The 15,275-nt window shown below is 42.1% G+C and overlaps 1 protein-coding gene across 1 annotated transcript in view; it reads right to left on the bottom strand.

The window, feature by feature from the left end:
- Positions 1 to 422, bottom strand: part of LOC127648702 (ephrin type-A receptor 3-like) — a 182,179-nt gene extending 181,757 nt beyond the window's left edge. Inside the window, exon 1 of the mRNA XM_052133423.1 lies at positions 289 to 422. Within this exon, the coding sequence (XP_051989383.1) occupies positions 289 to 382 (94 nt within the window). The 5' untranslated portion in view covers positions 383 to 422. The remainder of the gene's footprint in view (positions 1 to 288) is intronic.
- Between the last annotated feature and the right edge of the window lie 14,853 nt (positions 423 to 15,275).

The following is a 15,275-nucleotide window of genomic DNA, read 5'->3' as shown; positions in this document are numbered from 1 at the left end:
TATCCTGCGGACGCACTTGAAGAGTGAATTCGTTTGGACTCGGACATCGCAATATCGCCCAGTTCTTCTAGACTGGCATGTTGTACACCGAAATTCCAATAAACCTAACTAGAAAAATAAAAAAAAACTTTAACTTTATTGAATTATTTTACTCTACTCGCCTCTTTCATCGTATGCATGATTTATTGGAACCACAGCATTCAGAGCGCAGTCAAGTAAACTGTCTCCCGCGAACCTCTGTCATTAATTAGTCATATTCTTTCCCAATTAAACACAAACCACTCTTACCTTCATTCTCAGGGTAATTCCGTAAGGCTTGGCTCGGTGTGAGGGAGGTAAAGAGAAAGAAAATTAGGGACGGATAAATCCAAAGGGTTGCCATTTTCAGGCTGCGCTCAGCGCGCGCTGCATCCCTCTCGCTGTAGAAAGTTACTGAGGCTCACGATCAGTACGAGCTGAGCGAAGTGTGAGGAGACGAAAGAGGAGACGAGAGGGAGGGTCTGGGACCAGCCTCGGTGTGTCAATCACCTTGGGCTGCCAGGGAAACGGAGGACAGGGAGGCTACGGCGGGAAGCGCGCGCTCGCGGGCGCATTTAAAGGGGCAAACTCGATAGAGACCTCAACCGCCACAGAGAAAACGAAGGAAGCGCGGACGATGACCGCTGCCAGACTTTAAACTGCTCAAATCTTATTTTGAGGAAATTTGAGATGTATCAACATGCCTGATAGTTAAACAATTTGAAAGGGTTGTGAAAGGGGTGAAATGTCTCGCACAGAGAACATGCTGCACGATTTTGTTTAAATTCTAAAAATATTTGCTGCGACCATAATGTAGTCCTTCACTTTAAAATGTATTTATTTAATCAGGCTTTGAGACTGTTGTATTACTGTGAAACAAAGCTTTTTGGCATGAATTTCCTGCATTAAAAAGGTAGCTAAAGCCAGGCTAAGATGGGCTGCTGGTCATAGCTGGTCTCTTGGCTGATTTTAGAATGGGTCTGGGCACTTTTCAGCTGGTCAGGCTGGAAGGCAAGTTTGCTGACAAGCTAACCCAGCGAATCACCAGCTTGTTTAGGTTGGGAGACCAGCAAAAACCAGAAAACCATCTTAGACAGGTTTTAAATGTTTTTACAACATGGTTTAGCATTACAACATACATGCATGAGAAAAAAATAAGCCAAAAGGTGTTCTTAGACACGAGTAGTTAAAACCCCCTTACACTGTAAACCATAATTCTCAAAATTATTAATGGTTTTGAATAGGGAAAATTTCAATCTTACAATTAGTTTAGCCTAAATAACCTTGGTGAGTTTTTAGAATTTTCACTTTCCATTGAGTTCATGAAACAGACACATTTTAAGTAACCTGAATTGTTTAATTAACTTGTCTCTTTAAATTTACAGGAACTTAAATTTAACTGAAACTGAGCATGGTATTTCTATTTCCCAGCATGGGAAATTATTTGTGTGTGTGTGTGTGTGTGTGTGTGTGAGCGTGTATTTATCACTTTGTGGGGACCAAATGTCCCCATAAGGATAGTAAAACCCGAAATGTTTGACCTTGTGGGGACATTTTGTCGGTCCCCATGAGGAAAACAGCTTATAAATCATACTAAATTATGTTTTTTGAAAATGTAAAAATGCAGAAAGTTTTCTGTGAGGGTTAGGTTTAGGGGTAGGGTTAGGTTTAGGGGATAGAATATAAAGTTTGTACAGTATAAAAACCATTATGTCTATGGAAAGTCCCCATAAAACATGGAAACACAACAAGTGTGTGTGTGTGTGTGTGTGTGTGTGTGTGTGTGTGTGTGTGTGTGTGTGTGTGTGTGTGTGTGTGTGTGTGTGTGTGTTTGTGTTTTGTTATATGGTGACTAGTGGAGCTTGAGCTTATGTTTAGGACAGGTACAAGTTATGGATGTTCTACATTAATCATTGAGCAATTGCTATGCTAATCAAAGCATAGATTTACCAATCAGCATGCATTGGTGGAACTGATTGGACTTATTAAGTTTTACAGTGTGTTGTAAAATCACTGTAAAGGCACTGTTACATTTATCTTTGCATGGCAAAATTTTGCGGGTGAAATAAATCTCAACAGGAATCCACAGGAATTTTGCGCAATGGTCTTCCATTGGTGAAGAATTTCCCCTAGTGAATTTTGTGTGGAGTTCAAGTTTGGTTAACTTTGATTGTTGAATTCGTTGCATTGACCAATAGGAAGTTGGTTGGTTTGTGCAGCATTAAAAAGAGTCTGCTTGGCAATTGTTTATTTGCTGCTTTCACATAACGGCAATATGATCAAGAACAACAATGTTCAATAACTAATTAAATGTATTAATGATAATACTGCAATAAACATTCCTGCCAATAAGTAATATACTTAATTAGCCTAGCTGTAGCCTCTCATCTGTTTTAATTGTTTGTAGGCACATTAACATAGAATTAAATCTGAAGTTAATTTACAACAGCTTTGAACGTGGCTCATCCGAACACATTTCAAAGCAGATCCATCCTTTTATAAATGGACTAAAACAATATGTAAAAAAAAAAAAAAAAAAGAGATTTCAGAATCTTTATCTCTTTATTCAGTGCAGAACACCAGTAAAACCAGCACCACATTATCCATCACTTTTTTCTCAAACTGGGATTTGGTAAGTGTCCAATTAAGACAGCAATTTACACTCCGTACAGGCTGCATGCCAATGACCTAATTTCCCCATGGGGTAAAATAAGAATAGGTTTTAGAAGGCTGCATTCATCCAGTAACAAAACCCTGTTCCATCATGGCAACACTATCAACTAAATGACAAGGCTCTCAGACACTTCAGCTACCACCAACCCCTCTCTAAGTGTGTGTGTGTGTGTGTGTGTGTGTGTGTGTGTGTGTGTGTGTGTGTGTGTGTGTGTGTGTGTGCTAGATGTTTTTTTTTTTAACATTAACAATCCCTGTGATCTCTGTGCATTGTCTCTGAACACTACATAAAAGTGCACTGTCAGCTTTTGCTCTTCAGAAGAAACGGGGGAAGTCTGGGCATTCTGTATTAAATATGTCTGTAATATTCCTCTCTTTCATAACACAAATGGCCATTAGAGGAGGGTAGTGAGCTACTGTTAGAGCTGTTTATAGAATCACTGCTCTTTGTACATTTAGATCAGTAAAACATACACACACAACAATTCTTTTCAGACTAATTAATGTGCCATTTGTGCATTTTAGCCATTCTATGTCATTTTGAGCTGCATCAATACTTAATGCTTGACTTTTTATCCAAAGGAAATGCTCCAGTCTCTACCTTTCAGCCCTGTTCAAAATAGATTGAACCCTGGTCACCTTCTCTCTACCCTTTTCAACCTCAAAATCAGTCTGTTTTACTGGCTTGGATTGAGGGCCAAATTCGACTCTTCATACTGGAGGATGTTCTTTTTGTGAAGGTTGTGCTGCAGTGCAGGTTCACTGCTGGGGGAAGAGGGCAAGAAACTCTCTCACACACACTCACCCACACCCACACAAACATGTGCACACAATAAAGCATATAGTTGACCTCAAAAACAGGACAAGGTTTGCAAGAATATAAGTGCTTTTCAGCCATTTTTAATTATAACTTTTACTTTTGACATTTGATCATTTTAAATGGTCATATCACACAATATTTTTTGGTAAAGTTTTTTTTTTGCACTAAAACAGTCATAGTTTTTCATGAACATTTTCTATCCCCCTCTCTGATCCTTTAAAATTAGATAATTTGCTGATGTGCCTTTGTCAATATAAATGCCCTCCTCACATTAGCAACAGCACTGCACTTCTTCTCGCAAAATGTGGGTTTGCTGCCGAATTCAATATAGTTTTTAACTGCCACATCTTTTAAAAACTGCCTTATTGCAAAGTCAGCATTACATTAGAACAGATTCATGTGTTTCATAATACATTGAACTTGTTCATTTCAAAAGATAAAGGAGATTTTAGAAGTTGATTCCTCATGACATGACCCCTTTAAAATGTTACATTTAAATGTATTAATTAAACTGACTTCCAGTGTAATATGCAATTTTGTAAGTATTGACATTGGTAATGTCTGCCTTACTTGATCTTTCTTGACCAATTACATATCTTTTCCCTTAGGATCTTCAGACCCTGAAGTTACAGTTTAGCCCAGGTGTAAATCTTTAACTGTGTCAGCTTAGGCCACTGGGCCTGTGGTACTGCATAGATCGCTGAAAGGGTCGTCTGCCATGCTAAAGCCACCAAACACTCTTAACAGGCTTTTCAGAGTTACTCACTCATGTGTTAATGTCTCTATTGTGGCAGACCAAACATTTAATGCCCAGCAGTTTGCTGCTCGCATTTAGAGACAAATAAAGGCTTTTTATGGGGAGGAGGGAGCAGTGATCAGAGACCCTCCGGACATCATTGGCTGCCAATGAGGGGAGGGCTGGATGAGGCTAATGGGAAAAGACAGAGAAAGTTGAACAGTGTGGGGCCATGTGCTTTGGTTTCTAACATAGATTGTTAAAGCATGAGGAGCATAATGAAGGGAGGGAGAGTGATAGTCTGCACATGAACGGAAGGAAACAAATTGAGAGATGAGTTGGGGGATTGGGGGCAGGGGAGGTGTAACTCTAGCAAAGAGAGGGAACCGCATTTTGGTACTTTAGAAACTCCCACACAACTGAACCACATGGCATGCAGCATGCAGGTAATTCATCATGTCAGAGTTTGCAAAAGACTGCACACACAATAGTGAGAGTGTGGGAAAGCCCATGAAAACAATGAAAGCTTAAAATCTACCCCATAAATACCCCACAACCCACCCCCTATTCTCCTCTCCCATCTACTAAGGAATCCCTCTCTGAGCCCAGAACTTTGCCTGCCACACTGTGGACTGGGCCATTCAGCCTCATCCATCTAGTAGAAAGATGGGATTATAAAACAAACATTGTGATAAGTAGACATCTTGGTTGCCAACCACTCTCTCCTTTGCTCTCTATCTGTCTTTTTTCACACCTGATGTTGTTAAGTCCATGCTGTGCTTTTTAGTTGTTTGATAAGACTCAAATAAGCAAAAATTCATCAAGATGGCCCTGGCCGCTTAAAGCTTGATCCGTTGGCCTTTTTCTAGACAAAGCTTTATTTATATCTATTACTGATGTCTATGTCACTCTTCTATGTCTAGGGAAACCAACAAGCTTGGATGCATATTACTTTTTCTACGAAAGGATTTACCACACAAGTAGCTGTGGGATATTGCAATTTTAGTTTCATATTGAAATCATTAATGCCTTCTTTTCTCACAACAAAGCACACAGTACGAAACAGGATATTTGCTTCACAGTTATTTTCAGTTTCTAAAGAGTATCTGAAACTAACATTTTGCAATGTATTGGGTTGTCTTGTAGGAAACCACAGTAATGTCCTGAATGGTTAGTGGACATAAGGGGTGCTGTCAATCAGCTTTTGCTTACTGTATGCATGTATTGCTTTACAGCTCTCATTGCTCTGTTGCAGTTACAAAGTGTATTACTATATCTTGTCTTTGAGTGTAGCCCCCTTACAAAGCTAGAATGTCACAATTAATGTCTTAATACTGTCTGTATATGTATATCTGAGAAATGCATCAACATTTTCACTCTCTTTAGAGGTTTATAGACAACAATATAGCACTGTATATAAAAGGTCCTGAACAAATCTTGAGACATTGCAAGATCTAAACTCTCTTGAGCAAGACTTACAAGAGAATACGAAACCTCTCTTTCCATACAGCCAACAGTGTCTGCATGTTGGACAAGGGTAATTTATGGCTTTGCTGGTGATACATGAAGTTTTACACATACTAAATTCAGGTTAATTCTAAACTGCCTTAATTTAAGTCATTTTCTGAGGCAAGTACTATAACTGTCACTTATACTTAGGGTTAGAGATTTGAACTAACTTCTAATTATAAGTATTCCAATTTGGCACGCAACTCGTCAAGCACAGTTATTGAGAAGAGGTGTGCTATAATTATTCTAAGATTTTTTTTCACTTAAAGCACTAAACACACATGCTTCAGTCAACATGAGGATGAGTAGATAATGACATAATTTTCATTTTTGAAAGAGTACAATGTGGTAAACTGCCAGCAGTACACTGAGAGAAAATTCATGTGTGATTTGTCACCATTTCCACAGACTTGGACACCCAGGCGCACAAGCCCCATCCCTAATGGACACAGTGCATGCTAAACAAATTAGACCCACACATTACAGCTAGAGTGCTAGACAGAGAGAGATAAAGATGCTAAAGCTAATGTCTACCAACACTCTCTTCTAACAACATGATGGATAGCCACGGGTAACATGGTTTTGAAATCCCCAGGAGGCACGATTGACAGGCAACCCTGCAGCTAGACGTCAAAGGACGTTCACATAGCCCGAGTGAATGAGTGAATGCATTATGATCCATCAATGCCCAGACACATTTAACACCATTACAGAGATGCTTTAACTTAATAGAGTCTAGAATGGGTGAAAACAAACTTATCATCTTCACCTATATCTTCACCTATAGATGGCGGCTAGAAGCCAAGCTATATTTGGTCCATCCTATATGCAGTTTCTGGTGCAGTTTATACGTTTAAATTGGAGTGAAGTTGCATAAAAAACAGGTGGTACCGGTATTAATCAGTTTAAATTGGACACCGAGCAATCCAGCTAAATTGTTGTATAAAAGAAAATAAAGCATTGTAATTATTTTACAGCAAAATTCTGACAAGACTCCTTTAGATGACTCTAAGATAATTGCGTTAGTCAGATAAAGAGAGGTAACTGCAGCAATGGTGTTGGCAATGATAAGGAACAAGACGGGTGAGTTCCATTAAGACACACTTCCTCGGTGAGAGTGAGAGTCAATCTATCGAACATCAGCGGACCATAATCAGATCTGGGGCAAGCACAGAGTCTCATCAGTACCTTTCATCTTTCTCTCTCCTGCTACCACTACGTCTGTCACTCCATCATTTCTTCCTTTGCATCTCCCTCCTATTTTCCTGCTGATTAATGCACACATCATTGTGTTGCCTAAGTAACTGAATCTGTGCTTCTTTGGCATGACCTATAAAAAGTAAACAGACTAAAGGTAAGAACTGCAAACAGCAGTGTTATGGGTAGATGAAGAGGAAACTGGAAGAATGATGTAGAGAGATTCAGGGTTTCTATGGTCATTGACAACCTGAAATATATGGGAATTTAAAAACTATGATTTCCAGGCCTCAAATGTTTTGTACCCAGTATGATATGCTGGTTTGCCAGTGGTGTTGAACTGTCTGGTTTTCATAACCAGAAAGACCATACTCATCTTTTTGCACTTTTGGCTGGTTTACAGCATGGCTATGCTGGTGCTGGTGCACTAAAGCCAACCAGGACAGCCCAGAGCCTGGGAGTGGTATTTAATGACCAGCTTAACTTCACTGCCCACATCTCTTCAACTGACTGGTCTTGCAGGTTCACACTTAAAAATCTAAGGAAAATCAGACCTTTGTTTGTTTGTTTAAACTTTATAATCCATTCTGTTTGTCACAGAGAAGACATTTATTTTTGACATTGGCATCATACGTACATACACACATAATTCTTACACTTTAACACAAAATACCTATAAACATAAAATTGACAACAACCAATTTAAAAAAAAATATATAATAATATAATAATAAGTGCCAACCATCATCTTTATTTAAAAAAAAAAAAGAATGCAGTTTAAAATATGCACTGCCATTGGAACAAATAATGTTTTATATACATTCCTTTAGGCCATAGGAATTTTAAGTCTACACCCTGATGGGCGCATCTCAAAAGTAAAGTGAAGGGTATGAGTGTAATCCTCTTGGTAACTGTTGTAACCTCCATTCCCTGATGGAGGGAACGAGACGTAGGGGTCGCTCTTGGGATCCCCAAACACCTCTGATCTTTAAGAAAATGCCAATGTGAATTTGCATGCCACTTCCCCGGACATAAGGGTATAAAAGGAGCTGGAATGCAACCACTCATTCAGGTTTTGTGCTGAGGAGCCTAGACGAGGTCCTGTCACGTTCAGTGTTGTGGCAGGATGGACACAACGTCTCGTTCCTTCCATCAGAGAATGTCCGTCATGCACTTGACGTTGTGTCGATGTAGTGACACTAGGGGTCCCTATATAAAACGCCATAACAAACTGAACTGTGTTACATGGACTGGCGGTGTGCAACGAGCAGCCCTCTGAGTGCCTCGTGGCCAGCGCACTTTGCCATCATGTAACCTCCCCCAACACTCTTACAGGCGTCACATGGTCCCCTGCACCTCGGTGACAAGTTGACTGCCCAAACATAGGCTGACTCAGCCACGTCCTCTTCTCTTTTTTCCCTCCCCAAAAGGAAATAAATCGTTCAGCTGGGGGCCATATACGGTCCGTGTCGGTGGTTGTCCCTCCATGGGGGGGGGGGGGTTGAGTGGAAATACATCACAAGGTCTTACTGATGTCAGTGGAGAAGTCCCATGGTAGGTCCTAACCGAGATGGGGAGGACTTCTACAAACACGGTGACCAGGGAATCTTTTTGCAGCAGATACATCACACTGGGTTACATATGGGCAACCAGTGCATGTGAAGCACCAACCCCAGTACAGGGCCTAGTTAGTACATATACTGGGCTGGCAGCGAGTTTATCTGTAAACTTGCCTGCCACAGGGCTAAGGAGGAAGGACATCCAGGGTTGACGAAAAAGTGCACTTCTTCAGCTCAGGGGATGGGAAAGGCACTATGCGCAAGCGGTACTCCCGGCCAGCTGTTCCGGAACTTACCTGTTCGTACCTGACAACACACGGGACGAGACCAGCTGAACCCAGAGATTATAGAATCTTGTAAGGTGTTGGGTGTTGCCCAGCCCGCTTCTCTGCTGATGTCTGCTAAAGAGGTGCCATTAGTCAGAGCGCAGGAGTCCACCACACTTCCAGTATAGTGGGCTCATAGCCCCAAGGTGTGTGGCACATCCTGAGTGTGATATGCTATAGCGAAGGCGTCAATGACCCAATGTGCGAACCTCTGTTTGGAGACAGTGCTCCCTTTCTGCTGTCCGCCAAAGTAGACAAAGTGCTGCCCAGAGCATCTAGTGCTCTGCGTGCATCCAAATAGATGCACAAAGCACGCATTGGACACAGCAACGATAAGACAAGGTCTGCCTCCTCAAGGGGCAGCTTCGCTTGCATGTTCACCACCTGATCCTTTAACAGGGTCGTGGGAACCTTGGGCACATAGCCCAGTCAGGGTCTAAGGATTACGTGAAAGTCACCCGGACCGAACTCCAGGCACGATTCGCTGTCATAGAACGCCTGCTGGTCCTCTACCCTCTTGATGGATTTGAGCGCCACCAGTAGGACCGTCTTCAAAGAGAGTGCCTTTAGCTCAGCTGACTCTAGGGGCTAAAATGGAGGCCCCGAACGACCACGGAGAGGTCCCATGAGGGGAAAAGGCACTATCTTGGGGGATTTAACCTCCTAGCGCCTCTCAGGAACCTGATGAGCAAGTCATGCTTACCTAAATACTTACCGTCTACTGCATCGTGATGTGCCGATAAAGCGTATACATATACCTTCACAGTGGAGGGGGACAGCCGCCCCTCCCCCCTTGTGACCAGGTGCATGAGGCCAAGAACTAGGTGGGACAACCTGCTCCTTGTCCTTCCTGACCTTGCACAAAGTCTGTGCAAGTAGGCTCACTGGGGGAACGCATACTTGCGTAGACCCTGGGGCCAGCTGTGTGCAGCACATCTGTGCCAAGTGGAGCCTCAGTCAGGGAATACCAGAGCGGGCAGTGGGTGGATTCCCGAGAAGCAAACAGGTCCACCTGCTCTTGACCAAATCGACTCCAGATCATCTGGACCACCTTAGGTTGGTGTCCACTCTGCCCTGAGTGTGACCTGCCGTGACAGCGCAGGTTGCCCAGGATGTGAGTGGCTCGCAACGACTTGAGCTGTTGCTGACTCAAGCCTCTGCATGGCGAGCAATACTGCCAGCAACTCGAGGCAGTTGATGTGCCAACACAGTTGTGGCCCTGTCCAGGGACCAGCGACTGCATGCCCATTGCACACAGCACCTCAGCCATGCTTAGAGATGTCCGTCATAACCATGACGTGCCTGGAGACCTGCTCTAGGGGAACCCATGCCCATAGAAATGCTAGGTCCATGCAAGGGCTGAACAGATGGCGGCAGACCGAAGTGACGTGCACACGGTGTGCGCCACGATGCCATGCCCATCTCGGTACACAAGTCTAAAGCCAGTGCTGAAGCAGTCTCATATGCATCAACCCGATCTCCATCTGAATGCCTTCAGACAGTTCAACACCGACTGCGCACACTTGCTCGTGAGACAGAGTCTAACTCCACGCCAAGAATAGAGATGCTCTGAACCAGAGAGAGCTTGATCTTTTCCCTGTTGACCCGAAGCCCCAGCAGGCTGAGGTGCCTGAGCACCAGGTCCCTGTGCACACACAAGAAGTCCCACAAGTGAGCTAGAATCAGCCAGTTGTCGAGATAGTTGAGGACACGAATGCCCACTTCCCTTAACGCGGCAAGGGCTGCCTCTGTGACCTTTGTGAAGATGCGAGGCAACAGGGACTGACCGAAGGGGAGGACTTTGAATTGATATGCCCGGCCCTCGAACGCAAGCCGTAGAAAGGCTGACATTCTTCGTTTGAACAATGGAATTTTCACAAACATTTACATAACAAGTGACTGTATCATTTAACAATTCATAATTGCTGAAAAAATCTTGATCATTAAAACATACATCCAATTCAGTGCTCTCAAAACAACCCTTAGCTCTTCAATTGAATCCCTTGTCCATGTTCGTATCTGCCGAACGACAGGTTTAGTCCTTTTTAATAGCTGCCTATATTTTAGTGAAAGATAGATGACATTATGATCTGAGCATCTTAAAGATGGGTGCGACCTTGGCACATAGGCACATTCCACGTTGCCAAAACATTTTTCCAGAGTCTTATCCAATCTTGTCAGGCAGATTATATTGTTCAACATTTGGCAACAACATAGAAACATCATATTTCTTAAAATCTCCAAGCAAAAAGACTGGGTCATTGGCAGAATTGCGCAGCACTTTGTTGTAACTGGCGGCTATGCATTCAGCAGCAAGTGCAAAGTTCGGCCCAGGCACATAAACTAGAAATACTGTTATTTGTCCAAATTCTCTAGGCAGATAATATGGTCTGAAGGAAACATTAATTCAGGAGTCATTCATAGTGAGTTGAACAATATGTTTCACGTACCATAATATTCTTTGCCTATCTACTATCAATGAACATGCACAGTCCTCATCCAATTGTTTTAAAAGATTTGGCACTGTCCCGGTCCAGCCGAATGAGTGAATATCCATCCAAGCTTATATTGTCAAACTACTCTGTCAGCCATGTCTCTGTAATGCAAATCAGGTTGGCTGTGTTAAAATCCCTATTATATTTAACCAGCGCTGTAAGTTCGGGTATTTTATTTGGAGCGAGCAAACATTAGATAAAGTTACTGTTGGGACAGGAAACCAACTTCCACTTTGTTTGAGTCTGTTACGAATTCCACCTCTAGAACCTCTAATTTTCCTTTTATCCCTCTATGAATTGTAGAATGAGAAAAGCAGATAATTTCAGGAGGGCCATAAAGAAGCTTCAGTGGAGTCATGCCATTGTGGTTGCAGCTGTAAAGTATTGCCTTCTTTAGTCTTTTGTTTCCTAGGCCTCCTGACTCTGCTCTGAGCATGCAAGCAAAGTCGGTAGCGCATTTTAAAATGCAAATCGTGACTATAAGCTAAAGAAACACGTCGAGCTTAAAACTTAATGCAAACAACTTATAAAAATATCTGTAAACTAAAAATAAAAAAGAACTAGAACAAACAAACACACATGAGCACACCATCGTCTAGTGTCAGTACCCGTGTTTGCACACCCAGTGGTGACTACTGTAACACTCTATTGGCCAGAGACTAAGCGATTAAGCCGCTGCAGATGGTTCAGAATGTAGCAGCGCATCTAATTTTCAATCAACCAAAGAGGTCTCATGTCACCCCCCTCTTGTTTTCACTCCACTGGCTACCAGTAGCTGCCCGTATCAAATTCAAGCCGTTGACTCTTGCCTTCAGGACAGCCAATGAAACAGCACCCTCTTACTTTAACTCATTCCTCCCATCCAGGTCCTCCCTTACATTTATTTATCATTCAGTTTCCTTATTCCTCTTTGGTGGAATGAGCTTCCAACCTCCACACAATCTGCTGAATCCATCTAAAAATTCAAGAACCAGTTGAAAACACATCTATTTCACGAGCACTAAACCAATCCACAATAATTGCACTTACTTTTTAATTTAATAATTACACAACTTTCCTTGTCTGTCTCTTTTTTCCCTGCTATCTTCTATACTTTTCCAGCTACTCTGAGAACTTGGCTGTCCGATACTGCAGATAATGTAGACTTTTGTATGACAGATTTGTCATTACAAATTTCCTCATTTGTAAGTCGCTTAGTTGAAAAGAATTTGCTAAATTACTAAATGTAAATAAATATATACAGCTATGCCACTACCAAAAGAGCACTAATCAGCATAGGTAGTCATGCTGGTTTAAAATTGACTTTTCAGCGAGGAAGTAATCTCAAAACACTTGCACGGATTTACTCAAATAAACCCATGTCAACACATGGACAACAAGCAAACTTCAAAGCAAAGACATGCCCAGTGTTTGCTGGGAATTTAACCCATATCCTTCTTGCTATAAAGCGACTGTGCTAACCACTGGGCCACCAATTAAACTGACCTGGATTTTATTTATTTATTTATATATAAAAAAAATGACTTTATAAGGGTCCAGGATAAAGTGTGTATTTAACTCATGAATAACAAGATTTGATAGATTTTGCCATGATTCTGATCATATAGTCAGAACCATATACACTCACCTAAAGGATTATTAGGAACACCATACTAATACTGTGTTTGACCCCCTTTCGCCTTCAGAACTGCCTTAATTCTATGTGGCATTGATTCAACAAGGTGCTGAAAGCATTCTTTAGAAATGTTGGCCCATATTGATAGGATAGCATCTTGCAATTGATGGAGATTTGTGGGATGCACATCCAGGGCACGAAGCTCCCGTTCCACCACATCCCAAAGATGCTCTATTGGGTTGAGATCTGGTGACTGTGGGGGCCATTTTAGTACAGTGAACTCATTGTCATGTTCATGAAACCAATTTGAAATGATTCAAGCTTTGTGACATGGTGCATTATCCTGCTGGAAGTAGCCATCAGAGGATGGGTACATGGTGACCATAAAGGGATGGACATGGTCAGAAACAATGCTCAGGTAGGCCGTGGCATTTAAACAATGCCCAATTGGCACTAAGGGGCCTAAAGTGTGCAAAGAAAACATCCCCCACACCATTACACCACCACCACCAGCCTGCACAGCAGTAACAAGGCATGATGGATCCATGTTCTCATTCTGTTTACGCCAAATTCTGACTCTACCATCTGAATGTCTCAACAGAAATCGAGACTCATCAGACCAGGCAACATTTTTCCAGTCTTCAACTGTCCAATTTTGGTGAGCTCTTGCAAATTGTAGCCTCTTTTTCCTATTTGTAGTGGAGATGAGTGGTACCCGGTGGGGTCTTCTGCTGTTGTAGCCCATCTGCCTCAAGGTTGTGCGTGTTGTGGCTTCACAAATGCTTTGCTGCATACCTCGGTTGTAACGAGTGGTTATTTCAGGCAAAGTTGCTTTTCTATCAGCTTGAATCAGTCGGCCCATTCTCCTATGATCTCTAGCATCAACAAGGCATTTTCGCCCACAGGACTGCCGCATACTGGATGTTTTTCCCTTTTCACACCATTCTTTGTAATCCCTAGAAATGGGGTTATGCGTGAAAATCCCAGTTACTGAGCAGATTGTGAAATACTCAGACCGGCCCGTCTGGCACCAACAACCATGCCACGCTCAAAATTGCTTAAATCACCTTTCTTTCCCATTCTGACATTCAGTTTGGAGTTCAGGAGATTGTCTTGACCAGGACCACACCCCTAAATGCATTAAACTGCCATGTGATTGGTTGATTAGATAATTGCATTAATGAGAAATTGAACAGGTGTTCCTAATAATCCTTTAGGTGAGTGTAGATGCCTATTGAAAATTCCAGCATTTTCCAGCATGTTCTTAAGCCCATTTTGGAACCTGTCATGGCCATTAGGTTAACCAGCCATCTCTAAGCCCTGAACTGCCCTCAGACCTTAGCAGAAAGATCTGCTGAAAGTCATCAGTAGACCCTCCTTCTGCTGTGACTCCAGGGCACAATTACACCCAGTGTTTTCAAACACAGCACACAGTCCGTTATGAGTGAGTTAGGTTCACAGCGTATTCTGCCCCAACAGAGGGGCCCCTTTTTCAGCAGGCAGGCCTTTGATTCTGACCTCATTTAACACTCTAAAGTGCAGAGAAAGTTAGGCAGGGGATGGAAGTAAAGACAGTGTTGAATATAGGTTTATTTACATCATTTATAGTTTCATTAAGCAACCCCTTGCACAGTTGCACTCTGTGTGGATCATTTGTTGTTCATTATGGAGAACACCATTGAGACTCATATGAATAGTTACCAGTGATAAACAAGTGGAGCGAGCGAAGCTGGTATCTAATCATTTCTGGATCAGCTGTGGCTTTCAGTGGCCGTGAACCATGAAATCTGGGGCAGGCGGACAACAATTTAACTGCTTATTGATTGCATGTTTCTGGGCCCTGTAAAGAGTACAATATGACTTCAGAAAAGGGCTTTGGTGTGATCAATGTATAAACATTGGTATTAATTATGTGTGTAAATCAGTAAGTTGATGAAAATATATGTACAGTATACAGTATAGATTAAAAAAAAGAGTTGATGTTAAGCGACAACCTTCCTCCTTCACCAACAGATAAAATGACTTTTTTAAGTTTGTGGGAAATAAACTTCGGGAACAAAATAAATAACTTCATGTATCTCACACCAACTGGTGGTCTGGATGTCTTTGTGGTTGAAGAAGAGTTCAGACAATTAGATAAAAAAAGACAGTGAAAATGAAATCTCAGGATTAGAAAAACAGCTTTTCAGATCAATGGCCTAGAAAAGGTCTGAGTATCGATTTGAGAAAGGTACTTGTGGCGTAAGAAAACATAGAGGTGAATTTTCTGTCTCCTGATGGCTTCGATGACCTTCTTCAGATTTTCAGAAGCGAGCACACCAGCTACA

The sequence above is a fragment of the Xyrauchen texanus genome, chromosome 9 (assembly GCF_025860055.1).
Source record: "Xyrauchen texanus isolate HMW12.3.18 chromosome 9, RBS_HiC_50CHRs, whole genome shotgun sequence".
NCBI classification, from domain to species: domain Eukaryota; kingdom Metazoa; phylum Chordata; class Actinopteri; order Cypriniformes; family Catostomidae; genus Xyrauchen; species Xyrauchen texanus.
This window is presented reverse-complemented; position numbering and strand designations above follow the sequence as displayed.